The sequence below is a fragment of the Ictalurus furcatus genome, chromosome 12, assembly GCF_023375685.1.
Source record: "Ictalurus furcatus strain D&B chromosome 12, Billie_1.0, whole genome shotgun sequence".
NCBI lineage: Eukaryota > Metazoa > Chordata > Actinopteri > Siluriformes > Ictaluridae > Ictalurus > Ictalurus furcatus.
The window spans coordinates 12,850,382-12,876,680 of record NC_071266.1 but is presented as its reverse complement, the minus strand read 5'-3'; the positions used below and the strand labels follow the sequence as shown (position 1 = coordinate 12,876,680).

Here is a 26,299-nt window from a genome sequence, read left to right as displayed (position 1 = left end):
TCCATGATACATTATGTACACTATGTAGTGCAATTACATAAGGATGTATGGCTCTCAATGCAAAATGGAACCTCTGGAGGTAAGTGCTCTAAATTGTCAACTGGACGTATAGTGCCCTATGTAGTGTGTCAAAATAGGAAGTAGGGTTAGAGTGGATATAGAGTAGTCTACATAAGTGTAGAAGTTATCATAGGGAGTAGAGCTGACTTGGTCACAATAGTGTACTACACAGGTTGTATAAGACCTAATGTACACTATGTAGTAAGGATGTAGCCCTAAGCACCTAAGATTTAGTGCAAAATGGAACACTACATAGTGTGCATTTACCATAGTTGTACCATGTTTAGTGTATTTATAAAGGTAATAGGGCGCTAAATCGTCAATTGGATGTGTAGTGTGTAGAAGCCATTCTACATGCCCTATGTAGTGCACTTTAATAGGGACTAAGACCAGCCATTTCTGAATGTCCCTAGTTTACCTCAGAACTAGCGGCTTCCTTCTTCCTCTCTCAACGGCAGTCATGACGCTGGCAGATATATTATTTCAGCCAATCACAGCGAGGATATGAACCGTCTCGACCAATCAGAGCTCAGAAAACGGATCATAAGGCGTCTCCGCAGTCAGAATGGAGAGGTTTGGACCTCAGTCGCCTGCGGTGGGGTATTTTTTTTTTTTTGGTGAGGCGCTGATGGTGGGTTTTAATCGATAAAATGAGACTGTGAGGTTGTTAGGGAGCTAGCTGGATAGTTGTGGCGATTTCTAATTTTGTAATCAGTGCGTGATTTTGTGTTAAAAGTCGTTCAGGAATTTAAAAAAGAAAAGAATAGAAAAAAGATGACGACCACTACCACGTTTCAAGGCATGGACCCGGATGCCAAAAGCAGCTCCAGGTAAAAAAAAAAATGATAATAATAATTAATTAACTGTAATACATGACTAAATAAGATGATTGTCTTGATTAATATGGTACAAAGCTTATTATCTAAGCCAATTTTGTATTTTTTATGAATTTGTCAGATATTTGCAGGTGCAGCTCATTAAGTCATTAGATCCCAGAGATCTGCAGTGATCTCTATTGTTCCTCAAAGCCACCTCGGTGTACACTATAAACCCAGTTCTTTCTAAAACTACATATAAAATCAGCTTTTATTGTCTAGATGGGTTGCTGCAGGTGTTACTTTAGCTTCTCCATTGTTTCCTGAGAGACTGCTGCATTGCTTTCACTCTCCTCCATCCATCCATCCATCATGTTCCTCTTACTCTTTTAAAACCGTCATAACATAAGTGCATTCATCTCCTGGCTTTTAAACTCAGTAATATTCCTGTCTGTTTAGCTGAACTGCAGTAAGCAGCCGCTTTGCACAGGATGTGGTTTGTGTGTTTGGTTCTGTCCTGACTGGGTGGGGTTCCGCCTTTGTCTACATCATGATGTTCTTTTGCAAACCTGAATTTGCCTTGAATTTTAGTCATAATATGTCGCAGTGTTTGCTGAGGGATGTGTATTCAGGTGTGTGTGTGTATATGTGTGTATTTCACAGGTTTATAGTGGTTTATTCACTGACGGGTGATCAGACATCAAACCTGGATCTGCATTAACCCCTGTGCTCTCACACACACCCACACACGTGCTCCATCCAGTGATTTTCATAGCCTTATTCAGACAGGGTTAGTTTTCCCATGTAGAGGAATGGTAATGTGAGCATTCCCGAAGTATCTCTGTATCAGTCACTTTCATTCGATCGGTGTTGGTACATGTGGGTAAAGACTTATATCTTGTAAAGAGGTTTTATGCTTTTTCTTCAGTATAAAGATTCTCCAGGAAACACTTGCTCTTTTTTTTTTTTTTTTTTTTTTTTTCCCCCCCTCCAAAGCAAAAAGTTGAGCGTTAATAAAACACAGATGAGATGTGAAAGGGTGTGTCAGAGAAGTGCCACTTTTTAGGGACGTTATTGAGTTCATTGCACTAGTACACTACAGCCGTTATGGTCATGTGACCCGCTAATGATCAAGCTTGGCCACACCTCCTACAACAAGCATTATGATGTAATAAAGGTCACAGAAAAACAATTGGTGTGTTTGAATGAGGGGTGTGTGTAGAACAATCTTAAGTATGCCATGTGAACAAAATGAGAACTCCTATCTTTTGTGGGGGGAAAAAACAACCCCAGAACCTTAATCCCATCCAATAATAACGTCTGATCTTTGTGTTGCTGTGTTCAACAAGCAATTTGAGTTTCATTTCATTACACACGAGCTCATGGAGAAATCTGTCCTGGGATCAGGTCATGACCTGCTGCTGCTTTTCTAATCATGTTTGAAATGATTTATTGTGACATTTGTGTGGATCATACTTTGATACTCTATTTCCTTTGTGAAGTATGGTTTTCACTTCACTTTGAAATGCCCAAAGGTCATTCCTAGCGCACACACACACACCTGTAGCACACCTGTCAGCCACAGAAAGCACTAAACAATTCAATCATAAAGGCTTATAGGGTTGGGTTGTGTCGTATAATATGATGAAAATAGATGTGTATATGCAGTATATTGTGAAATTCTGCTTCTCATAATTATAGTTAGTGCTGTTATAATACTGACAAACCTGTTATTTACACCGGTGAGTATTTTAACTGATTAGATTGAGTCATTTCTGGTCTTTGTGAAGAAAGGGGGAAAAAAAAAGAAATCTGTTTGTATATTTAAAATAAAAAATGCAGCGCTACACTAAAATGTGACCGTACCTATGACACATTTCTTAAAGCATGCCATGTTTTGTCCATGAGCAGGGAGCAGAGGGTTATAAGGTGCTGAGTCAGGGTAGCAGTAATTCAGTATCTGTACTCTTGAGTTACTTAATGACTTTTAGTACAGTCATACAGCATTAAAAATTGTTCATGTCTACTAAAGTAAATAATTTAACACTGAAGAAGAAGGAACAGAATAGTAATCTTGCTAAGTGAGCATTGTGTATGGCCACGCCCACACAAGATGAAACGAAAGCAACATCGACACCAATGACTTCAGCGAAACCAGCGTTTCTGCAGTCATTCTGTTACTGTCACTGCAGTTATCTTGCTGCTCTCAGCTGTGTTGTCAGTTCATGAGCTACTCTGACTTCCCCAATGCTTAGAGTACTTGGAGGTTGATTCTAGTTTCAAAGTTCTAAAAAGTCCCAACACTGTTCCAGCGTTAACCTAATATATGGGTTCTAAGGAAAAGAATCTGTACACACTCTTTAACCCACTGAGATTCTTATTCAAGTCACTCAAAGTCTAAAGTTCAAAGATTCTCTTTAGAATCTTTTATAGGCTATAGAACCATTCAACAGAGAGTGTCTTCCCAATAGATCCCCTTTTTAGGAAGCTTGGAAAACTCTAAATTATTGCTCGAGTTTCTTCTTAATACCTAGGACATTGGGAAATGGTTCAAGGGTTCATTAAGAGTTCATTGGATAATTAAGGATTCAGTTATAATTGGAACCCATTTTCCTAGGGAAGCGTTCTGTTGTAGGATTCTACAACCTCTATGGATTCCCCTAGAGAAACAACTGACAGACTGTGTAGCTGTGACATCACTGATCTCTTTGTCCGAACATCTTTGTGTCTGTGTGTTCAGGGTTCTCCGTCCACCAGGTGGAGGCTCCAACATCTCCTTTGGTTCTGACGAGGAGAAACCCACCACTCGCAAAAACAAAATGGCTTCCAGCATTTTCGCAGAACCTGAGGATCCACATGCTCATCGAAGGAACAACCCTCCAGGTGAGCTTATACAGGAAGTACATGTATACAGGAACATGTAGGTTCTCTCTACACATGTAGGTGTAGTATCAAAGATTCTCTCGTTATGATGTGGGTGGTTTTTTTTTAATTTTTTATTTATTTTTATTTTTTTATAAATATATAAAAGTGGCAGGTTTTTGATGTAAAACCAAGATAAATGTCGAATGTTTTTCTACCTTTTATTGTTTAACCTATTAAAGGGAAAAACAATCAATTTTTTAATCTTTTTAAAAAATTCTTTATTTTTTAGTTTTTTTATTTACAAAAACCTGGTTGCATAAGTGTGCACACCCCTACACTAGTACTTAGTTGAAGCACCTTTAGATTTTATCACAGCTTTCAATATTTTTGGGTTTGAGTCAGTGTGACACATCTTGACTTGGCAATATTTTGCCATCCTTCCTTGCAAAAGCATTCTGACCATCAGATTGGCTGGACATCTCCTGTGCACTGCCCTCTTCAGGTCACCATACAGTTTTCTGATTGGATTTACGTCTGGACTCCGGCTGGGCCTTTCCAAAACCTTGAACTTGTTTTGGTGAAGCCATTCCTTTGGTGATGTGGAGGTTTGCTTTGGTTTGTTGAAATGCTGAAAGGTGAAGATCCTCTTCATCTTAAGTGTTTTTAGCAGAAGCCTTAAGGTTTTGTGCCACAATTGACTGGTATTTGGAGCTATTCATTATTCCCTCCAACCTAAATAAAGCCCCAGTTCCAGCTGATGAAAAACAGCCACAAAGTATGATGCCGCCACCACCATGCTTCCTCATGGGGATGGTGTTCTTTTTATCTTCATTTTGGTTTTTTTGTGCCAAATGTATCTTGTGGTATTATCAGACTATAACACATAATTCCACATCGTTTTTGGGAGTCAGGATGTTTATTTTTTTTTGGTTAAAGGTTTCCGTCTTGCGACCCTACCCATAGTCCGGAGATATGAAGAATTCAGGAGATCGTTACGTGTAGGGAGCAACCAGTACTTGCTGCAATTCCTTTTAATGTTGCTGTAATCCTCTTGACAGCCTCCCATTCCCTTTTAGAGGGATGTCCTGTTAGTGTCACTGTCGTGCCATATTTTCTCCACTTGTTGATTTGTCTTCAGTGTTCCATGGTATATCGAATGCCTTGAATCTTTTATTTTTTGCAATCCTCTCCTGATATTTTTCAACAATGAGATCCCGTGCCTTTTCTGGGGCCCATGGCTTTTATGGTTGGAGGTTACCAAGATGTCAGGAAAATCCTATAGGAACAGCTGTATTTTATTTGGGGTTAACCAGTTGCTTTGGCCGGTGTATACTACTTAGTATTTAACATGAGTTTGAATGTGATTGGGTGATTCTGAGCACTCTTGGGTGTTTGACTTGATATAAATATTTTTAAAAATTTACATTGCAAAAACCTGCCATTTTAAAAGGTCATGAAACACTAAACTACATTTTCTGTGACTTTTACAGAGGTCTTATGATGCGTGACAGAAACACAATGTTAGTATACATTAATTTTAATTGTAGGAGAAATCTGGTTAATTTTGAGCTTTTTTCCACTATTTTCATCTTCCGGGTTTAAAATCTGCATTGTCTGCGTCACTGGCAGTGATGTACTATAGTACGTTGATGACTCGTCAGTGTCTGATAATTATTCGTGAGACTGTGTTCTTATTGTGTGAGAAGATGCTGTCTCTGAATTATTCATGACAGCATGCTGTGCTTTCTTATGATAGTTGCTCCCCCCCACCACCACCTTGCCATGCCATGCCATATATAATATAATATAATATAATATAACATAATATAACATAATATAATACAATACAATACAATACAAAACCGCTGTGCTCAGAGGGAGAACCTAAGAAAACCATCAAGGTGCTTCTTTGCCCTGTACCAGATGTTTGGAGAAGGTTCTAGAACCAGCTTCTAAAAGCCTGGGATGTGTTTGGGAACATTAAGTGGTGGATAAATTGGACTCTGCACAGAAGAGAATCTCTGGTCCTTCTAGTGTTCGAGTGTAAACAGTCATCCAACCAGTCAGGATGGCTGTATATGTGGGGGTGTGGCCTTTTTATCATATGAATCTTTTAAAAAATCTTTTCTTTTTTTTTGATGGGTTCTTTGGGTGATTTTAATGCTTTTTTTTTTTTATCTTCCTGAAAATGCACACAAATGAGAACTGAAGAACCTTTTAAGTGTTCTAGATTTTGTTTTTCTAAGAATGTATCTTTAATCTGATTTCCTGTTCTTAAAAAAAAAATAATGTTCTGGTTAAAGAATGACATTAACGAGGAAACAGACAATGTTTTATTCTGGGTTCCAGTGCTTCCTTGTTCCAGTTCCCCTTTTCACTTAAATGTCCTGAAAGAGGCAGATCAGTTTGTTCTTTCCGTCTGTTTTTCTGTCTCTTCTCATTTGTCCATCTGTATGTCTCTTTTTGTCTCCATTTTGTCTGTATGTCTCTTTCCATCTCTTTGCTTTTGTCTTTTTGTCTGTCTATCTGAGTTGGTATAGTGTGTTGAGTATTCTGAAAGCTGGATTGTGTTCAGATTAAGCAGGGAGAGCAGCATTCCTTTATGTGTGTTCAGGGTTTAGAAATGCACATCGATGTCTCCTGATTGCTTTATTTTCTTAGAGATGGTATGCAGATGTTCAGGTTGACCAGAGATTTACATGTGTGTAATCTTCACCCATCCAGTAGTAATGGAAGAAACATCACTACCAGTAGAACCTTTCTTGATTTAAGGGTTTTACTCTCCTTGCCTGTACTGTACAGAGTTTTTTGTTCCTCCAGAGGTGTGTCCATAACTTTCGTTCTCTGTCCTGTAGGTGGGAAGCCCACAGGTGTGCTATGTGGAGAACCTTCAGCGCCACTCAGGAGGTGTGTCCAACAACCTGCTAATCAAACCAGTGATGCACAAGATGAGCCTTCATCTTCAGTTGTGGTGAGACCACACAGTGTGTATATATACACATGTATGCACATATGTACACGTGCATACGTGCGCGCATGAACATGTACACATGCATACACATATGCGCACGTATATGTACATGCATACACACACGTGTGCGCACATGCATGCACACAATCTCTATACTGTACACACACTCCTCAGCACCACGGTGTGATCATTTGTTCTTCTAATGTCACTTTCTTCCACTTATCTTTACAGAACGGAGATGACAGAAAGAACGGTGAGTGAAGAGCAAAACTTTCTTCCGCCATCTGTCCATTTCTTTCTCGTCTACTTTCTCCATCTTCATTCTCATCTTCTCTTCCTTCACCTGTTCCTTTTTCTTTCTCCATCTATTCATTTCTCATCCGTTTTCATTATTGTTCCTTGCATTTCTGTTCCTTCATTATCTTCTTTTTTCTCCCTCCTTCATCTTTGTCCCTCATTTTCTTTTGTCTTCATCACTCTCTCCCTGTTTGGTTTTTTTATTTTATTTTTTTATCTTTCCATCTTTTTTCATCTTATTCTTTGTCCCTTGTTTTCTTCTTCTTAACTCTTATTCATCTCTTTTGTTCTTCTCCTCTTGTCATTTTGGTCCCTCATTTTTCCTTCCATCTTTTTTCCCCTGTGTTCTTCTTTCTTCCTGTTTGTTGCTTGATATCTTCATCTTATGTAGGGTGGGGTTATTATTTTTTTTTATTATTATTTTTTTTAGGTCCTTGGTTTTTCTTTCATCTTTGTCCATAGTTTTCTTTTTTCCCCATCATTTTCATCTCCCCCTCCCCCCTTCCTGAACATTTCATCCCTTTCTTTTTCTTCCTTAGTTTTTTTTTTATTGTTTTCATCCTCTTCATCCCTTGCTGTCTTCTATTATCTCTTGTTCTTAATTTTCTTCCTTTCTCCTCTTTGCCTCATTTTTTTTCTTCATCCTCCTTCCATCAACTCTCTCTCCTAATCTTCTTTCCTTGTGCTTGTCTGTTTTACTTGTCGACGTCCCCCCTCCACCTCTGTCCTTCATTTTCCTCCATGTTTCTCGGGTACTCCTCTCCCTCCATCGTGGTCTGTTTGTTTTATCTGAGTGATGTCTTGTGGTGATGGATGGAGCTGCACATGAGCTGCAGGTGGCGCTGTTCACGGGCCGATCCTCAGTCCTCTTGCTAAAGCCACAGCTGTGTTCTTACCCTGAAACCAGATGTGTGGCTGGGAAATGGGTAGATGTAATGTGATACATGTGTGTAAGCAGTGTACTTTGTCCCTGCTTGGGGGGTGTGTGTGTTCTATATTTGCAAGAATGTAAACGATCAGTGACTGTTTACCGATCCCCCCCCCCCCCCCCCCCCACTCTCACTTTCACACAGTCTCTTGTGCCCTTCAAGTTGAGAAAACTCTCATGCATTTTTTTTTTTTTTATAGCTGGGGTTTTAGATTTTAATCCAAACTTCCGCTCCAGTTAGAAACACTGCTGCACTGAAGCGGATTTAGATGAATAAGCAGCATCACTTTGTTTTATTATTATTATTATTATTATTATTATTATTATTAAAATTATATAGTACTATAGACAGATTAATAGAAGGGGAAGGAAAGAGGGGAGAGACAGAAGGAAAGAGGGAGATGAGGAGGGTGAGAGAAACAGGAGAGTGAGATGGAGGGTGAGAGACTGAAGAAGGGTGAAATACAAGAGTGTGAGATGGAGAGAAGGATGGTGTGTGTTTGCGTGCTCAAACATGCAAGAGAGTAGGAGGCAAACAGAAGGAGGGTGAGAAAGACCAAACATGGAGTAATAAGAGACTGAGAGTAGGAGAGGGAGTTTGGACAGAGAGAGGAAGTGGACATTAGAAGAGAGAAGGAGTGGTGTGCATGAGAGGAAGTGTCATGGGGTTTTGTGTGGGGGTTGTTTTTTTTTTTTTTGTTTTTTTTTGCATTGTATTCCTGATCCACCGACTCACAGCTGCATGAATGTTTTGTGTAATTGATCACTTCCTGTCCATAGAGTCTGTGGAGGCGGTTGAGGCAGTGGAAGAGGCAGAGGCGACTCAGACGGAGAAGTCTGCACCGAATGCCTTGTCTGAGAAATCATCAGGACGCAGAAACCCTCCTGGTGGCAAATCCTCCCTCATCCTGGGCTGAATCTCTCTCTCTCTCTCTCTCTCTCTCTCTCTCTCTCTCTCTCTCTCTCTCTCGTCACATCCAGAGCAAAGTTTACAAGCATCTGGTCTGCAGTGACCAAACTGTGTGTGCTCTCACGCATCTGTGTTTGTGTGTTGATGCCTTGTAAATCCAGGCCTTGGTCCTGATTGTTGTCTGTTATTCCTGCTCCCTGTTTTTTCTCTTGTCATTACAGAAGTGGATGAATTGAGTCTCTTTTCCACTTCCTGTCTTTGTTACTCCTGTGTGCGTGTGGTTGTGTTTGGTCCTGCACACACCTTGTCTGATCATGTTTCATTTCAACAATGTATTTCTCCAAAGCGGTGTAAAGCTGCAGGTTCCTGCCTCATCTGTCTCATTCCTGGGTTTATACAGATTTCAAATGTTTGTGTGCATTTCTACGTATAATAAAATATTGCTATGAAACTAATAACTGGTGTGTGTGTGTGGGTGGGGTGGGGTGGGGGGGGGGGTTATCTGGTGTGATTAGAAAAAACAACAAACCAACTGGAATCCTCAGAGTTGTTGTTATTATTATTATTATTATTATTATTATTATTATTATTATTATTATTATTATTATTTAAAAAAATACACTGCCACCTGAACAAGGACTTTATCCGGGGGGTTGGGCTTTAGACCCAACTGAGCCTCATTTCACCTCCTGAGGAGGAGACTGAAGGGGGAAACCACCTGAAACAAACAACTGAAAGATGCTGCAGTGAAAGCCTGGAAAAGCAACACAAAAGAAGAAACCAAGTTTGATGTCAGTGAGTCACAGGCTTCATGCAGTTATTGCAAGCAAGGGATATGCGACTAAATATTTACTTCAAGATTTCAATGTCTGTTCCTATACTTTTGCTCACCTTAAAATTGGGAGGTCTGATGCAATAAGTGCCATGTTGTAACTTGTTGAACACGTCTAGATGTAAATCTCATAAAATGAAAGCAAAAATGCTGATCTATTGTCTGATAGTCATCTTTCCATCTCAATCTTTACTATATAGCCCAAATAATAGCATTAGCCTTGCTGTTCCAGTACTTTCAGAGGGGACTGTATTATGTTAGCATTATTGTACATGATCATGTTGTGTATGAGCTTAACTCTGTTCTACTGAACTGAAAGTAGAATAAAGCAGAGGACGCACTCCTCCTGTGTGTGGTAGTGAGGATGAGATGGCATTTAGTGATGAAAATGATGAAAAGCTACATGGGGGAAAATGATGAGGGGAAGATTGAGGTGCAGTGAGGGTATTAAATCTACAAAGTGAAAGTGAGGATCAGTGGTTGGTTTAAATGGAGTAATGGAGAAAGTTTGTGTAAGGGAAAGTACAGGGAGAAAGTGAGTGTTGTGGATGATGAAGGTGAATAAGGAGTTCGAGTAGCAGGTGTGAATTTCTATTAGTCTTATTTTAATCCCAGTTATTATTCACGTTTGTAATGGTTGAAATAAATCTCTCTCTGAATGAAAAACTGTGGGAAAATAATAAATCAAACCCGCCAGACTGGGTTTGTGTGCACTATTCTTGTCAGTATGAATGCGGGCGTGGTTTAATCTGATCTGGCAAACCAGAAGAAAATCTCATAATTATAGCTCTTCACTCATACTCATACTGAAACCGAAAGTGTTGTTGCACTCCTGAAGTAGTTCAGCTCTCACACACTCTCTCACACACACTGCCGATCAGCCACGAGAGAGCCTGGATCTCCTGTCTAAACTTACTCAGTAAGTATCTGTCTCTCTCTCACACACACAAACAAACACACACACACACACACACACAATTTCAATCGACGCAGTTGTTGTTTTGCTGTTGTTCAGATCTCACCATAACGAGACTTATTGCCCTTCAACTGGAACTGGACCTGGACCTGATCCTGAGCCGTGACGTCACAGCTGTTAGTTATTAACCTGTAGTTTAACCTGATTCACTTCATGCCATATTTCACTTTTTACAAGCAGCCTGTTTTCTTTCTTTCTTTCCTACTTTCTTTCTTTCTTTCATTTGCATTTTCGTTCATTTCCATTCCTTTCAAACACGTAGACATGTGACTGGATTGCAAATGAGATGGAAATCCTAGCAGGATGGCGTTATCAAATGGCTTGTGTATTTTTGTTTTAAAGAAACGACCAGAGCATTGTGTGTGTGTGTGTGTGTGTGTGTGTGTGTGTGTATGGGGGGAGCTGGAAAAACTGGACTTTTGTTTATGGTCCTGTGATCAATAGCTGTGAATGAATATATAATGGATGTAATACGGGTTGATTTTTGAATGTATCTGTATCCTCTTGGTTTTATTTTGGATTTAAAAAAATTGCGTGAATTACAATTAATGTGAAATATGAGAAGTCGTGAGTTGTGTTACATCCCTTGACTAGAACTCAGAGCAGTTTCAGTTAATAGCGAGAGTCAGTAACACCAAAGCAGATAAATAAAAGCACTAAAATAATTAAGATAAGAAATGACCATGGAAAAGGTCAAGCGAAAGAAGAAAAGTATGAGCATTAAAAACGTGGCAGCGTCATCGTAATAGGTACTCTCCAATCTAGAGATGGCACGATAGAGCTATTTTTTTTTTCCTGGAGCAGATACTTAAATTTTGAGTATCAACTGATATTTACATCACTTACTTTGTAAATAGTTTAAAGTATAAATATAATGAAATCAATTCTAACAAATGAAAAAAACTGTCAAGTCTCTTAATATGAAAGCATTTCCAGTTCCAAAAAAATCAGTTTCTTTACCAAATCCAATTCCATTTTTTTGTCATTTGTTACAGGATCCAATATCTGATGTGTCTCCGATATGTGATCCACCATTTTTAAAAACGATTTTTGATTATCAGATTTTCAGGTTATCAGACCTCTCTGCTCAAATGTCTTTTAATTGAGTCTCAAATCTTGTGACTGAGTCTAACAATGAATGTTAAACATCTAGTTTGTAAAAAAGTCCCCCTAGCTGGGAACTTGACCACACGCTGAGTTTCTAGCAGAGATGGAGCAAGGCAGGAAATAAACCAAAGAAATAATAATAGTGTTTACAGCTCAGAGTAATCAGATTGCTCTTTGTGCAGTGTTTTGTTCTTGAGCAAGGCCCATTATTAATGCTCTGAAAAGTGAGCTGGAGAACTCTAATAGTAAAAGTTTGTGTAGATGTCTTTGTTGTTATCTTTCCAGGAAGAAATACATTCACCCTGCTAAAGTGACCATATCCGGGTTAGCTCCAGGAAGCTGAAATGTGTTATTTGTTTAATTCTGTGCATACGTAGCAGAGAGAGAGAGAGAGAGAGAGAGAGAGAGAAGAAGAAGAAGAAGAAGAAGAGAAGAAGAAGAGAAGGGCAGAGCTTAGGCACTCATTGTGGCTTAAAAGTGTTTAAGGTTTTTACAGGTCTGAGAATGATTTGTTCTGGTTGAAGCTACTGAAGTGTGTGTGCTTGTTCCACTGCAGTATGTGGATTAGATGTGAGTGATAAGAGTGAGCGCTGGACTATTACTTACATGCTCTCTGTAATAGCCTCTACTATGGAGCAGAATACAAAGCCAGAACACCTGCATTACACATGTTTATTATATTTCAGACCCTTATACACATAAACTCTGACTCTTATCTAACACATCCCTGTCTGATTAGTGTTTGTTAATCTGTTAATCAACATCACCTACATCTCCTACATCGTCTAAATAATCACAAATTTATACATTAACTTAAACACGTATAAAAAAAACAAGTGAAGACTGGCCTTGTTGTGAAAACTTGATCTCCTGAAATAAAACATTACAATGTGTTCACTACTGTAATACAATATTATGAATTCTTTATGCTTTAGTTATTCACTGTCCGTGTTTTAGCGCATTGTTATGGGAAGAGCGTATTCACAACGTGACTTACCATTCCACCCATCGCCTTACTTAAGTTCAAGTTCATTTGTGCATTCACGTCATTTTGTGCATAGGATATGTGTGGGTGAGTTAATTAACCCATTAGTAAGGCACTTCAGTTTACACACCTTAAGTGGCTCAATCCCCCACATTTTGGATTATCCCTCCTTTTGCTGTCTGCTGATTGCCTGACCTCTGCTTGTGTTCTATTTGCTGATTATGATTCACGGTTTGGATTTGTCCGCCTGACTCTCAAATAAAATGCTTAAACTGCATTTGCGTCCCTCTCTTCTTACATGACCAAACGCGCATGTAAACACAATGGGCGATATCGAGATCAGCAAAAATGTCTAGATATCGTACAATAGGTTGATGATAGCTACATCATGTACGTCATCTACATCACCTTTATCGTCTACATCACCTACATCACTTACATCACCTACATCATTTACATCTACATCACCTATATCATCTACATCATCTACATCACCTACATCAGTGGTTTTCAAAGTGGGGGCCGCCAGTGGGGGCCCGGGGTGCCTCAACAATTTTGTGTGAAAAATAAATAAATGTATGCTTTCTCTTTCTCACTCTCTCTCTCTCTCTCTCTCTCTCTCACACACACACACACACAGTCAATCCCTAATGTAATGTAAAGATGTAAGATGTAATTATTAATAAAAAAAAAAGGGGGATATATTGTTTAAAGATATATGTTATATGTAAATGTTTTAAAGACATCTTGCAAAAGGGGGGCCTTGGTCAAATTTTAATGCCATTTGGGGGGCCTTACCCTGAAAAAGTTTGGGAACCACTGGCCTACATCATCTACATCACCTACATCATCTACATCATCTACATCACCTAAATCTACATCACCTACATCACCTACATCATCTACATCACTCACATCATCTACATCATCTACATCACCTACATCACCTAAATCTACATCACCTACATCACCTACATCATGTACATCACTCACATCATCTACATCACCTACATCACCTACATCATCTACATCACTCACATCACCTACATCATCTACATCACTTAAATCTACATTACCTACATCACCTAGATCATCTACATCACTCACATCATCTACATCACCTACATCACCTAAATCTACATCACCTACATCACCTACATCATCTACATCACCTAAATCTACATCACCTACATTACCTACATCATCTACATCACCTAAATCTACATCACCTACATCATCTATATCACCTACAGTCCTGTGGTCATGTAGTACTCATAAAAAAAGAGTAAAGACAAACATGAAGGTAAATTCAACATCATGAGGTTGAAAGACTGAGAGAGAATGAAAGAAAGAAGGAATAAAAATGAGGAGGTAAAAAGAGAAAAAGACGTGCAAGAAAGAAAAACAGAAAAATGAAGGACAGGCGAAAGAAAGAAGGAACAAAAATGGTGCTACAGGTTCTTAAAGATTAAGTTTAAATGAAAAGGAAATGTTATGGGGGAAAAGAAACAAAGAGAAGAGAAGTGAGAGAGAAAAATGAAAAAAGATACTTCAAAGCTGCTGATTGGTCGGCTGCAGCCAATCAGTGTGTTTCAATGAGAAACCACTCTCAAAGATGTTTGAGTGATAAATGAAAGGAAAAGCTGTACAGGAAAAGAAAGAAAGCGAAGAAGTGTGTTCCCCCCTTATGTGCACTTCACTGTAATAAAGATTTCGTACACAGTAAAAATAGCATGTTCGTCTGAAGTTTCCAGAGAAATAGCAAGTTTCAGACTTCCTCCTTTATCTGTTGTATAGGATTAAACATCCCTGAAAGCTTTTTCTAATGTATTTATCTATCTGTCCTGTCTATCTGTTTATCTTTCTGTCCATGCATCAATCTGTAGAAGAGGCTGTGAGACTGATGTGATATTTGAGTCATTCTGAAACTCACTGAGATACAATAACATGACTGTGACTCCTGATCTTGGGCGTATTTGCAGCTGTAGACACAATGTGGCCTTTATAACCGTCCAGAACACAGAAAGATAAATGCTGTTGACCTTCTTCATTCCCAAGAAAAAAAAGAGAAAGAATTTAGAGACTCAATTCAAATACTCAATTCAAATACCTAAGAAGTGCTATACTACAAAATTTCAATGACATGACATGCAGAGTTGAACAAAGAACATGTGGTGTCATGACCTGATGAATTGTGTAACACTTTGTGGTTATCTTTCTGCTCTGTCCCTGAAATCAGGGAAATAAAACATTTTTCTTCCTCTTTTTCTTCCTCTTCAGCCAGATCACTGTGACGTTAATTCCTCTTTTTTTTCTTTTTCTTTTTTTTTTTACAGAAACAGAGACATGGCTTCAACGACTCTCCTGTTCTTTGTGCTGATATTGTCGTCTGTACGTGTTGGAAAGTCGGCTGAGAGTAAGTGGAATTTGATTCCGATTTGTTGTGAAAACAGCAAATCTTCACTAAAGTGTTGAACAAATAGAAGAGTTTAATTCAAGCTAATGGTAAAACATCAAAAAATAATGCAAAAGCCCATGAGTAATGATTTAGGGGTTAGAGGTTAGGGTTCAGACTTTAGGGGTTTCAAAGTTCAACCGGAAACAAAACACAAGAGAATAAAATAAATAAGCCAAAAGACCATATGATTTACACACACAGACATTCTTAAGCTCTATTCAGACTGCATTAGTTTTACATGTAGGGGTGGCTAATGTAATTATTAGGGATTAGTGATTTGTCAGAGAAACATCCAAGAGCACAAGGAGAACTTTGAAGGAGCTGGAGAGAACCACAGCTCAGAGTGGCAAGAAGAAATTACTGAAACAAAATACACAGAAATAGTTCTGAGGTCAGATCAGATGACAATGTAACATTTTTGCCAGGCACTGTTCATTAAACACCATCCTCACTGTGAAGCATGATGGTGGTAGCATCATGTTGAGAGTGAATGCCCTCCTTCTGCCCTGTGTGATTTACATCTCTGGTGTATTTATCAGTTTTTTTAAATCATATTTGTTTTTGCTGTTTTTTTTTGTTCAACAGGTCTGTTTAAACTGAAATGCCAGCCTGCAGTAGGAGTCATCGGTCAGACCACTCACATCTCCTGCAGTATCGAGTTCCTCACTGATTCTAAGCTTATCAGCATTAACACAGTGGTTTTAACTAGGAGTGGAGAGAATAAACCCTGTTTCACTTTTCAACCATATGTGAACAAAGTGACAGGAGACTCTCGATTTAAAGTTGAAAACGGGCCATCGTTACAGCTTCATAACACCGCGATCTCAGATGAAGGTGGATATTGGTATTTCATCAGGACCAACCTGGGTAATGAGGAAGTAAAATTCACCATCAATGTCACAGGTAAGAGAAAAATGTCCTCTTGTTCACATTATCTCAATATTACAGAGTCTAATCTGCACCATTATTTCTGTGACTTTCTGAGATTATTTGTATTTTCCTAGCATGTGACCCTGTGATCTTTTAACGAGAATCTTTTTTTTTAGCCAAGTACAGCAACCCGCTCATAACCACCGTGCAGAAAGAGATAGTGAATGGTGAACATGCTGATCTGTACTGTAGTGCTAGTGGTGGATATCCAGCAGGAACCATCCACTGGTTTGATCAAAGCAACACAAACTGGACAAAAAGCGCCACACTTCAAAGCACGCAGGGAAATGACGGTCTCTTCACTCTGACCAGCAAACTGAGCTTCCAGACGTTCGACACACTCTGGGCACCTTTCAGGTGCATCGTCCTCAACAACAAATATGAAGAAGAAGGCGGGACCATGTCAACTCTGGAGATAAAGGGTAATTATTGTCTAGTATTATACAAATAAATGTCAGAACAGTGCTATTTCAGCAAAGTAAAAAAAAAACTTAATTTGTATCAAACTGTGATTTTTGGTTATCAGTGTACACAAATATAACATCAACAAACACAATATATTAGAGAGTATTTCTGTTCACATTTTCAAAAAAAGTAAATATCTCTCGCTCTCTCTCCAAGATAACCCGGCGAATTCCCCAGCTAGTGACAGCACGGTGAAGAACATCATTGCTCCTGTGATAGTTATCGGGTCTCTCATCATCGGGCTCCTGATTGTTCTCTTGTTCAAGCGAAGACGCGCTCAGCGTAAGTAATAAAGTTCATTTAAAGACAAAACAAACAAGTGTGCAAAAATGCAAAGAAATACAAACTCGTAATGTTTACATACAAATAACAATAGAGGAAGATAATTAAATGGTCATGAATGATAAATACAGTATGTACTGGTAATTAAGCAAAACCAGAGAAAGGCTAAAGATTCTAATTTCAGATTGAATAATTAATTATAATGTTGTATATAGTATATAGTCAGCAGTGTGCAAGTAAACCGTTGAACAAGTTTTAAAGATGTGTAATTAGGGAACTAGTAACTGGAAAAAAAAAGGAAATGTTAAAATGCCAAAACAGCAAAGTTCTGTATTTTATGTTTTTCTTTTTTTATCTGCTTTAATGCTGAATTCCTGTATGTTCTTGTCTGACCCACATCATTACACATAAAAGCTTTTTCCACACTAAAACAAGCACTAACACACCTAACATTTAGAGTCACACTCTTTATAGCCATGACCTTTTTTTTAAAAACTTTTATTTCACACAAGCATGATGAGAACCGTTGCTCAATTACAGTGGAGCAGTGACTTATCATTCCTTCAACAAATGTTAATCTTCAAAAAGTCCTCATTCACAACTTATACAATCAGTACATATTAAATTCTGTTGAAATGCCAGTGACATCTTTTGAGTGACCACTGATCATTCTCTGACAGACAGATATAACAGGACGTTCTGTTGATTTGTTGGTCTTTCAGGATGGTGTGTGATGGTGGTGCAGCGCTCTCACTGCCCCATTTAGCTTTATAAAGTTTTTACTACACCTAGTGGTCAAACATGGGAACTGCAACAAGCTCTAATAGAAGCTCATTGGGGCAGGAATCATTTAAATCTAAAAGATCTCTACAAAATGTCAGAGTGTAAATGCCTACAGTGTGTGTATGACGTACAGAAGCATCTCTATTGTAAAATATATTGTAAAGATTGAGTAATGATTATGGAGTGGATAATGTATGTACATTAGAAATGCGTGCGCACAACGGTGACCTCATTTCCCAATGCAAAGGCTGAGAAAAAGAAGAAAAGTGTAGCTTGCTGAAAACTAGCAACACTGGTTAATGATCACAGGAATTTTAATGAACTCAGGAATGTACGCTGGATAACTGCATGCTGTCGACTCCCAACTGACTATTACAGATTTACTCTTTTACTCATTCTGTCATGCGTAATAGACTCTTCAGTTCTCTGTTCTTGCTTAAGTCCTTATACTGTAAATGTCATCCTGCTCCAAAAAAAATCTGTGTTCATGTGCCACAGGGGCATAAAAGAGATAAATAGAGAAATTTTTTTATATGTATGAACATGTTTTTTTTTTTTTTTATGTGTGAATGCATAGATAAAGATCCACAATCCAAAACAGAGAAAATCTGAAGGAGATCCAAGAGCAACAAAGCCACCATGTAATAGCATGAAAAAGAAACAAAGGATTCGCAACATGAATATAATCTCTATTCTCTAATCAAAATCTAACTTGTAGCCTTCTCAGGCAGAGATGTTTTACACAATCCCACTTTTTTTTATCACAAGTTTAGCAGTTTGGTGTGTTTGGTCAAGAGCGAAAGCCGGGATTCACTTTAACTTGTGGCTTGGCATTAAATAATGGGAACGTTTGAGGTTGTTAGGTTCCTTTTTTAGGTCTCGCAGTGGTGAAAAACAAGTTGATGTCTACATCAAAGACACGATAAAGCACCAGAGAGCATGAGTTACAGTGATTTTATCAGGGGTAAGGGCGTTCCTGGCACAACGCAAAGTGTAATCAAACTCCCTTAACTGTGATTAGATCACATTTCTTCCTCCATGGCACAATGTAGTCTGTTAACACTAAACAAAGTTTGCTAAGCAACATAATGGACAAAGATTAGAGTATCTATGGGCTGTTGTTAAACACTTTTATGGTGCATTTATACAGAATTCAGTTATTGAGATGCACTCACTGGTGTGTGTATATCAAGGATTTTAAAAATGGCCTTGAACGCAGCTCATCCAATCAGATTTTAGAAACAGAATAAAGATAAGAATTCAAACGTAAGTGTATACAATTCAAAACTGCATAAAAATATAACATCACTAGCAGAGGTGTCAGCATTGTGGATTCATAAGTCAGTGACGCAATATTTGATGATACCACTGATATCTGCTACAATATGATACGATTTAAAAGCCTGCAATCGATATGTTTATTGTAATAAAAAGAACCGATTTATAATCAGTTATAATAGATTTATGATTGCCGTATTGATTCGGTTTCATCGTTGCCTTTTAAATCAAACTACAGATTCACGTTGATTCACTTCTAATTTTTATTCTTTTTACACAAAGGAAAAAATAACTGCCCAGTCCTCGTGCACAAGGAAATTCCACTCATCCTTCATTAACCGTCGTTCCTAGCCACCTCACTGATGGTAATGGAAACAAGGGAGACAATAGGAGTGTTACTTAGAATAATAAAGAGATATATCTCATTATAATCACAGAAAAAACAGCAGTGATGCATTCAGTCTGCGGTTTGGCACTCATTACATAAGATGATGATAACATTCTTTCCAAACAAAATCACCAAACAAGTCCAGACTTGATGCTGGGTGTGCACTTAAATACTCAGATCAAAGATTTCCATTCTGAGAGATGGGTAATAATTAAAAATAATTTTGTTTTTTCACAGAGCAAAGAAGAGCATCGACTCTTCCCTTTCTGAGTATGTCCACTATTCAGATTTGGTGTGTTTATGGTCTAGTTATGATGCTGGTTTTATTCAGTAACTTTACAGATCTCAGTGCATGGGCACTCATATTTACATGGGAAAGCCGTGCTCTTTACTCTCTATGCTGCTGCTTGGTTCTGATTAACTGAATACTCTGTGTGAATTAGTTTATGAGAAAATTCCAACATTTTACAAAACACTCTTTGTTTTCTTTTCTTTTCTTTTCTTTTTTATTTACATTTGGACTTTCCACTTTCCATTTTTTTTTTTACTGGACTTTCCACTCGTCAGCTTTCTTTGGGAATTTTTCCTCGGTCATAGAGTAGTCCAAAACTGAAAGCTGTTCTTGTATCCTGTTACAGATTGCACACTGACAATGGAATGTGTCATTTCCTTTCTTTATTTTTTTCAGACTCCAATTCCACAGAGCACACTTATCCTGAAGAGGGAGAAGGTAATGTTCATGATCCTAATGTTACACTAATACTAGAAATCTTAGCAGCTCCTTCACACACACACACACACACACACACACACACACACACACACACACACACACACATGGTTTGACCTCAGTGTGCGGTAATTTTTAACAACTTACATTCCACTGAAGCTGTACTCCCAACGAGTGGGTTATAAAATAGAAACCATAACATGCATGGCTTGCAATGTTTACTATAATGGTAGCTTGTGGGTTGCCATGTTTGCTAAAATGCTAGTTTGTGTGTTAGCATGTTTAAGAAAACCCTGTGAGGTCCCACCAACATGATTTCACCAAAATCAGTCATCTAATCGTTACAAAACATGGGCTGAAGCTTCAATGGTTAAGACTCTGGGTCAGTGATCAGAAAGTCAGGGGTTCAAGCCCAGCACTGCCAAACTGCCACTGTTGGACCCTTCCTTTTCCTTTTGTTGCTCTGAGTTTAACAGGAAGTCTAAAATAAACATCTGAAAATAATGTACTGTGTTATATGTAATAATAATAGAAAGTACATGTCACATAATGATATTTTTTCAGTATCACTATACTACATGGTGATTTAATTTTATTACATTAGAAGTTTGTAGAGATGAAATATCAACTAGAAAGTATATCATTTAATCATACGCTATAATCACAGTATATTATACTATAGTAATATTAGTACCTACTAACACTATACTAATAATATACTGTAGCATTAATACAATACTATATCATTTAGTAATAATAGTAATTTTAATATTAGTACAGACTCCTACTAATACTATAGTAATATTACATCCATTGTATAATAAACTATAATAATATTAATAATATTAATATATTATACTATAGAAATATTACCTACACTATAATATGCTGCAGTAATATTATTAATATTAATATAATAGTAAATTTTAATTCTATACTATACTAATATTACATACTCTATATAACTATATAATATACTCTAATAATAATAATAGCAATTACATATACACATTTATACACACATAATATTATTTATAAAGCACACATTAGTTTGTGTAAATTGTATTTTATATATAATATGTATTGTGTATTGTATTATTATTGTATGATTGTACAGTAGAATATTATTACAGTATAAAAATGGTTATAATATGTGATTTGTAAAGTTTTATATTATTGTTGTTTTTTTCAGCCCTGAATGAACCTGTTTATAAGAAAGCAGCTGATGCTGAAGAGAAGATCGCAGTGTAATGTCATTAATTACTCTGTAAATATTTAATCACATGATGGTAATTTAACAGACACAGCCATCAGGACATTCTACAAAATGGATTCTTTCTCCATTACTGACTCAACGAACGAGTTTGTGTTCAGTCCCATGTGACACTGAGTGTGATTTTAAATGATGTAAGATACAAGACCAGGCATTTAGGGGAAAGTTCCTGATTGTGGAAAGTCCCAGGCTGGTGGGACATTTAAAAAAAAGAAATCAGCCAGTCTGACAAAAGAGAAAAGTGAAAGATAATTGTATCTTTAATGCAGTTATATGTGTATAATTTGTCTTTCACTCTTTTTTTATTTTCACAAAATTATCTGTCAGAATTATCTAGCATGTCTGAGTGTGCTGAATTCACGAATAACAAATCTTTTTATATAACAATACCAATCTAGTTTCCAGGATCTGTCAGCTAGTTAATTCTACTCACATTTTTTATTATTCTCTTGGGTAAATAATAAGCCAGGATGTTAAGAGCTAGTATCCGTGTCTCACAGCTCCAAAGGTGGAGGTTCAGTCCTGATCCTGAGTGCCCATGTTTTGCTGTGCAAGTGCTAATCTTTATTATTGACATTCTCTACAGGGATTTACTTCTCCATGGACACCAGAGGGTTTTTTTTTTAGCACCATCTGTCATGGTTACTTCAAAATAAACCTCAGTTGCTCCACAAGACTCAGGTTGAATTACATGTGTTTAATTATGTGTGCAAAATATGAACACGTCAGCCAGTACGTTTACATGGACAACAATAATCCGATATTAACCCGATTAAGACGATACTCTGATTAAGAAACTATCATGTAAACAGCAATTATTGATGACCTTAATCTGGCTAAAGTCATACAATTAAGATGTGTGGAGTACTCCTATTTTAGTTGCATTATCCACATGCATTATAGACATGTACACACCTTAATCACACTATTAACGTCATGTGGGAGTTTTCACCGCATTTTGCGACAGGACACATACACAAAAATTTTCTTTCCATTCGCCATCATCAAATTCCATTAAAACAACTCTCTCCCACCAGTCCTTACTCTCATCCAGTACCTCCGAGTTTGTTGCAGTGGCATGAATGAAATGTTGCCGAATGAAAGTACAGAGGAGGCCTGTTGCTGGAGAATTTGTATCCGCCGTCGTTTATTTGCACATATTGCATGACAAATATTTAACTGCACTTAAAGCTTTCGTAAAGTTAAAAATGAAAAACCCAAAACTGTATACGGTACCATAACGAAGACACACTGTATGTTGATACGTGAAATTCTGGAGGGCACGTTGGATTGTGGGGCGCGGTGACGTGATGACTTGTGCCGTTAATCGATCTATGTCCTATAACATATAAAATATGAACATGAAAGGAATATTCTAAAAGCGACTCATGTAAACACCTTAATCAGAATATTGTTTTATTCAGAATAAGGTCAATAATTAGATTATTGCTGTCCATGTAAATGTAGTGAGTGTGAGGGAAATCCTCTGAGTTTAATCAGGAACTTTCTGTTTTAATCAGGAATATTCCAGAGAAAGTTATTTATCACTAAAATTATTTAACTCCTGGAGTAAAAATATCCATTTTTAAGATTTTATATTTTGGGGAAAATTCTTTCAGTAATAGCGGTCTAAATATGTGCTCCTTTTAAAGGAATTTTAAAGCAAAAAATCTGAAAAAAAATCCTTTTTGTATATAAAGACACTGCATTGAAAAATATGCATGTTATACTTATTTCTGAGTGACTTTTAAGTCTTTTTTGCACTTTAATAATATTTAACAGACTTTATTATGTAGCAAGGCCTAATCACATTAAGCATCTACATGATCAGGTGTGTATTTTACTGGCTGTCATTATTACTTACAGATTTTTTGTGTGAGTTATTTTGTGTATTGATCATTCTGTTTTCTTGAATGTAAATAGAAAATATTAATAAATAATTACCGAACAGAATTGAGTTGGAGATTTGTAAATGTCAAAGTGGATCACACAACCAAGTATCACAGTAACCATAGAAACACTGAGTGCATTTGAACAGTGTTCGTTTGTTCCAAGACGAGACAGAACAACACGGAATATTAATGCACGCACGCAGAACTTCACAAACACACAGGGTTTAAACATACAAAGTAAAAAGCAGAGACACGCAACAGCTGGAAAGTCAATTAACAAAGACAGGAAGCTGTGATCTATATAAGGAAGGTGCAGCACAACCTGGACAGATGGACACACAAATTATATAATCATGGTATAAGAACAATATAGTAATTTTATATGAAATATACTATATTATGCAATGTGATACTATACTACATTAAGCTATACTATACCATACTATACTATACTGCATAATATAATAATAACAACCAGATTGTAGTGCATCACTGGTTTTAAAAGTGGATAAACTTCACTGTACTGTACTCTACCACATAATATAATAATAACAACAAGATGATAACGTAGTGTCTCAGTGTGTTTATGAGTAGATGAACTATACTATACTACCATTCCATACCATGCTACATAATATAATAGAAACAACCAGATTGTTGTGTGTCACTGTTTCTATTAATAGATGGACTATCCTGTACTATAGTATACTACATTATACTATACTACACAACGTAATATAAAAATAACCTTGCTTGTAGCATGTCAGTGTTTTTATGAGGTCTTTTTATGTACTATACTATACTATACTATATTATGCAGTGCTAGGATATACTACACTATACTGTGCTATGTTGTGCATTAATTCACGGTACAATTAAACCAACACTTTGAGTCGTATGTTGTATGATACTATAATATACTACACACTATAATAACTGTTTAATAAATATATAGATTATCTTACGCTATACTATACTTTACTATAATATACTATACTATAATAATAATTAGGCTAAGCTGTACTATGCTGTAACACACTATACTGTGCTATGCACTGCTATAATACACACTAAATATACACTTAATGAACACTTTATTAGGAACACCTGTACACTTATTCCTTCATGCAATGATCTAATCAGCCAATCGTGTGGCAGCAGTGCAGTGCATAAAATCATGCAGATACAGGTAAGCAGCTTCACGTAATGTTCACATCAACCATCAGAATGGGGAAAAATTGTGATTGCAGTGATTTTGAGCGTGGCATGATTGTTGGTTCCAGACCGGCTGGTCTGAGTATTTCTATAACTGCTGATCTCCTGGGATTTTCACACACAACAATCTCTAGAATTTACACAGCATGATGGAATAAAAAAAACATTCAGTGAGAGGCAGTTCTGCAGATGAAAACGCCTTGTTGATGAGAGTAGTCAACGAGAGTGTGTGAGTGAGAGAGTGAGTGAGCGAGTGTGTGAGTGAGAGAGTGAGTGAGTGAGAGAGTGAGTGAGTGAGAGAGTAAGTGAATGAATGAGAGAGTGAGTGAGTGAATGAGAGACTGAGTGAGAGAGTGGGTGAGTGAATGAGAGACTGAGTGAGAGAGTGGGTGAGTGAGTGAGTGAGAAAGTGAGAGAGTGAGTGAGTGAGTGTGTGAGTGAGTGAGAGAGTAAGTGTGTGAGTGAGTGAGAGAGTGAGTGTGTGAGTGAGAGAGTGTGTGAGTGAGAGAGTGAGTGTGTGTGTGACTGAGAGTGTGTGTGTGTGAGAGAGAGAATGAGTGAGAGAGTGAGTGTGTGAGTGAGTGTGTGAGTGAGAGAGTGAGTGTATGAGTGAGTGATTCAGTGAGTGAGTGAGTGAGTGTGTGAGTGAGTGATTCAGTGAGTGAGTGAGTGAGTGTGTGAGTGAGTGAGTGTGTGAGAGAGTGAGTGTGTGTGTGAGTGAGTGAGTGTGTGAGTGAGTGTTTGAGTGAGTGTGAGTGAGAGAGTGAGTGTATGAGTGAGTGAGTGTGGGTGGGTGTGTGTGAGTGAGAGAGTGAGTGAGTGATTGAGTGATAGTGTGAGTGAGAGAGTGAGAGTGTGTGTGAGTGAGTGAGAGTGTGTGTGAGAGAGTGAGTGAGAGAGAGAGTGTCTGTGTGTGAGTGAGTGAGTGTGTGAGTGAGTGTGTGTGTGAGTGTGTGAGTGAGTGTGTGAGTGAGAGAGTGAGTGTGTGTGTGAGTGAGTGTGTGAGAGAGTGAGTGTGTGATTGAGAGAGTGTGTGTGTGAGTGAGTGAGAGAGTAAGTGAGTGAATGAGAGACTGAGTGAGAGAGTGAGTGAGAGAGTGAGTGTGTGAGTGAGTGAGTGAGAGTGTGTGCGTGAGTGAGTGTGTTAGTGAGAGAGTGAGTGAGAGAGTGAGTGTGTGAGTGAGTGATTGATTGAGAGAGAGTGTGTGTGTGTGAGTGAGTGTGTGAGTGAGAGAGTGAGTGAGAGAGTGTGTGTGTGAGTGAGTGAGTGTGTGTGTGTGAGTGAGAGAGTGAGTGTGTGTGAGTGAGTGTGTGAGTGAGTGTGTGAGTGAGTGAGTGAGAGAGTGAGTGTGTGAGTGAGTGTGTGAGTGAGAGAGTGAGTGTGTGTGAGTGTGTGAGTGAGTGAGTGTGTGAGTGAGTGAGAGAGTGAGTGAGTGAGTGTGTGAGTGAGAGAGTGAGTGTGTGAGTGAGTGAGAGAGTGAGTGATTATTATAATAATAATAATAATAATAATAATAATAACAACAACAACAACAACAACAATAATAATAGTTAATTTAGCGGCAATTCGGGTCGGCAATTGCTTGAATGAGCAGAGCAGCAGTGATCAGTGATTGTTGTTGAGAGCAGCAGTGATCAGTGATTGGTTGTTGAGAGCAGCAGTGATCAGTGATTGGTGTTGAGAGCAGCAGTGATCAGTGATTGGTGTTGGGAGCAGCAGTGATCAGTGATTGTTGTTGAGAGCAGCAGTGATCAGTGATTGGTTGTTGAGAGCAGCAGTGATCAGTGATTGGTTGTTGAGAGCAGCAGTGATCAGTGATTGGTTGTTGAGAGCAGCAGTGATCAGTGATGGGTTGATT

General features: G+C 37.9%; 2 protein-coding genes across 3 annotated transcripts; both read left to right on the top strand.

Moving 5' to 3' along the window:
* Window positions 1–613: 613 nt before the first annotated feature.
* On the top strand, window positions 614–9,083 carry jpt1a (Jupiter microtubule associated homolog 1a). The gene is made up of 5 exons (XM_053638358.1): window positions 614–890; window positions 3,616–3,758; window positions 6,596–6,711; window positions 6,943–6,964; window positions 8,717–9,083. Exons 1-5 carry the CDS (start codon window positions 835–837, stop codon window positions 8,851–8,853), a joined length of 474 nt encoding a protein of 157 aa, XP_053494333.1. The 5' UTR covers window positions 614–834; the 3' UTR covers window positions 8,854–9,083.
* Window positions 9,084–10,474: 1,391 nt separating this feature from the next.
* Window positions 10,475–23,302, top strand: LOC128615947 (uncharacterized). 2 transcript variants are annotated; one of them, XM_053638360.1, is made up of 8 exons: window positions 10,475–10,597; window positions 15,083–15,162; window positions 15,790–16,107; window positions 16,251–16,556; window positions 16,756–16,881; window positions 19,568–19,600; window positions 20,019–20,060; window positions 21,253–23,302. In XM_053638360.1, exons 2-8 carry the CDS (start codon window positions 15,093–15,095, stop codon window positions 21,309–21,311), a joined length of 954 nt encoding a protein of 317 aa, XP_053494335.1. In that variant the 5' UTR covers window positions 10,475–10,597; window positions 15,083–15,092; the 3' UTR covers window positions 21,312–23,302. The 2 variants fall into 2 exon arrangements, with proteins under 2 accessions (XP_053494335.1, XP_053494336.1); XM_053638361.1 differs by lacking the exon at window positions 19,568–19,600.
* The last annotated feature ends 2,997 nt before the right edge of the window (window positions 23,303–26,299 follow it).